The sequence below is a fragment of the Sorghum bicolor genome, chromosome 3, assembly GCF_000003195.3.
Source record: "Sorghum bicolor cultivar BTx623 chromosome 3, Sorghum_bicolor_NCBIv3, whole genome shotgun sequence".
Taxonomy (NCBI): Eukaryota; Viridiplantae; Streptophyta; class Magnoliopsida; order Poales; family Poaceae; genus Sorghum; species Sorghum bicolor.
In genome coordinates this window covers 66,582,352-66,585,434 of record NC_012872.2, presented here as the reverse complement: position 1 = coordinate 66,585,434, position 3,083 = coordinate 66,582,352, and the positions used below count along the sequence as shown (strand labels likewise).

Below are 3,083 nucleotides of genomic sequence, written 5' to 3'. Positions count from 1 at the left end.
TAGTCCATGGTTAGACAATGTTTGTTAAATACAAATAAAAGTGCTACAATGTCAAAGTTCAAAAAAAAATTTGCATCTAAACAAGGCCAAAATTACACAAAGTTGTCTACCTTGTGTGCAACAAAGGAGAGAGAGAAAAGTAGTTTGGCAGGAAAAAAGGAATCAGAGAAAAGAATGAAGAGAAGACACAAAACTCTTGGACCGTACGTTGATCTTCAATTCGACGAGAGGACGCACATTATTAATTGACAAAAGAGCGCTTGATTTTTTTTTGGCACATCGCGGTAATTAGCACATTCCTTTCTTTCAATATAAATAAATAGCTCCGTGGTTAGTTTTCAAATGATTAACCCATTTATTAGAGAGATGGCCACATTGATCAAGTCAGCCCAAGCAAATACTCAATGAATCCAATTTCTGTCTCTCCGTCCTTTTCAGTCAGATTCAGGCTTTCTTTATTTCATATCAAAATCAGTTCTTTCCTCTTGATGCTTTTCTTTTAATGCATGCTTCTTTTGAACTTTATTATTAGTGGAATGGACAAGAGCGATCACCCTAGTAACTAATATAAGATCGTCATGGCCTCACTGAAAAATTTCTTCAATGTCTGTTTGTATTTGATCTCTTTTGTTCAGATGGCGCTGTGCATTTTCTGCTATATCTGTCGAAATTAATGGTCATTCCTGCAGTTTTAGATATTTTACAATTATTAGCTTTGTGCTTGCCTAATACTGTGTTACTGCTTTTCAAAGAGCCCGCAGAGTGAAAAACCTCATGCATTTCGCTAATTTGATACAGCGAAGATGCAATTTAGGTTGTACTCTGCATTTGCTTAACTGCTCATACGCTTCCATGCAATGCCATATGCTGAGTATATATACCCGCCATGGGCTCGTCCCAAAGCCATAGCTCTAGGGTTGAAACCAGCAAAGCCAACAGCACCGCACAGTGTAGTAGTTGCACCTAGGCGTCCGCGCGTCGTCGTCCTAGCTATGGATCCATATCACTACCAGACTATGTATGACCCACGCGGCTTCCCCATCATCCACCCGCAGCCGCCGTACCTCCACCACCCGGTGGCGGTGGCCGGCGCCCTCAGCGACAGCAGGGTGCGCGGCGGCGGCGGAGGCGGTGGCGTGCGGCGGCGTCCTGGTGCCAAGCTCTCCACGGACCCGCAGAGCGTGGCGGCGCGCGAGCGGCGGCACCGCATCAGCGACCGCTTCCGCGTGCTGCGCAGCCTCGTCCCCGGCGGCAGCAAGATGGACACGGTGTCCATGCTCGAGCAGGCCATCCATTACGTCAAGTTTCTGAAGGCGCAGATCAGCCTGCACCAGGCCGCGCTGATGCAGCACGAGGAAGGGTGCCATGCTGAGCTAGCCGCCGCCTACTCCGCGGCGGCGGCGGCGGTGGCTGGTGACGACGAGGTGACGCTCGCGTCCCACGGTCGTACCGGCGCATGCGATGAGGTGATGCAGCTCCAGCTTCAGGTGCCGGGGGAGGAAGCTTTGAGTTATGGTGTTGTTGCTGCCCATCAGCCGTACGGGCTCGATCCCAGGCATCAGCTGAGTGGTGGGCACGAGCTGCCTCCGTTGCCTGCTTCTTGCATCTTCGTCGAGGAGCCTGCAGACGCATGCTACTCTGTGTGTGACCTCGACGACGGGGAGACTGGTCTGCCCGCCGGCTCTTACTAGTATAGTAGTAGTGGTAGTTTCTTAAGGTAGCACTAGCATCCCGTGTGTGTCGTCCGTGTCTGCTAGATGGACGCTAGCTAGTACGTCAAATTAGCAAAGTTTAGCTAGTACTCGATCATCAATTGCCTGCCAGTCGTTTAGTTTGCTTAGAGTTAGAGTATATGATGATGCATCTGCTTGGACTCAGCTGTACTTCTGTGTTACTCCGCTAGTACTGCGAATTGTTTGCTTATATATGTATCACTCTCTCCGTCTAAAAAAGTAATAATTCTAGATTTGGACAAGTTATAATTTTTGCTTTTTTCCCTTCTCTTGGTTTTAGTTACAAAACAGAACTCCACCGTCAACGCGCTGATGTCCGATTGTCTATATGCTTGCTCAAGAGTTAAAATAGCACTGCCTGCAGTCCCCTGCATGCACTGCATCTGCATGTAGGTGCAAAAGAATCATAACACTTCGTCCCATCATACAAAATACAGACTACTTAATATATATTTTGTCACTCGCATTAAGGTTGAACATGAAATGATTCACCATATATGTTTACCCTTCTTGATGACTTTTATATTTCACAAAAAAAATGATAACTTTAATAGGTAATTAATTGAAGCAGTAGATAAGCAACTCTCATGAGATAATGAGAACCTATATAGTGCAAGCTAAAATGAGAAAAAGAAAATTTAAAATTATATGAAAACATACAACAGTTTAATTTCCCATTGGTAAAAGCTATATATATATATATATATATATATACTCTCCCCAATTTCAAATTGTAAGTCATTCTAGGTTTTCTAGGTTCATAACTTTTACTATGTAGCTAGATATACATTATGTTTAAATACATAGTTAAAGCTATCTATCTAAAAAAATCAAGAACAACGACTTACAATTTGAAAAAAGGAGGGAGTATAACCAATGCAGTTTAAACCTTGCCCGTCAAGTAAACATGCTAATGCTCCAGATCAGCTTGGCTTTGTTTAGCTATTTGTAACACCCAAAAAATTAATTTCTATTAATAGGAATTAATTTGATTTAATTAAGTATTTTTGTGAGCATTTAAATTTAGCACTTAAATAATTTTTGTGGAAAATAAAATTTATCATAAGTTTTAGAAACATGTTTTGCATTCATGTTGGAGTCAACCAGTCAAAAGTGTCCCTGTGTGGTGCTTTCGTCGAGAGCGTTGTTTAATATTATTATCATTATTGTATAAGACTATGTGATTTATTATGTTCCGCTATGTAATAAACACTGCAATGATACATTTGAGATTTGTCTACTTATGTGTGCGACTGTTTCTGGGGCACATATGAGTCTTTTATGCATCCTATTTTGTTCTTAAAATATGGGCGTGACATTATTGCAAGCCAATTTGCTAACTACTATAAC

General features: G+C 42.5%; 1 protein-coding gene across 1 annotated transcript; it reads left to right on the top strand.

Moving 5' to 3' along the window:
- LOC8085426 (transcription factor LAX PANICLE) lies at nt 670–1,964 on the top strand. The gene has a single exon (XM_002458669.2). It carries the CDS (start codon nt 858–860, stop codon nt 1,689–1,691), a length of 834 nt encoding a protein of 277 aa, XP_002458714.2. The 5' UTR covers nt 670–857; the 3' UTR covers nt 1,692–1,964.

Excerpts from the sequence above, each read along its gene's own strand:
- LOC8085426 (XM_002458669.2), top strand. The coding sequence starts at position 858 with ATGCCATATGCTGAGTATATATACCCGCCATGGGCTCGTCCCAAAGCC.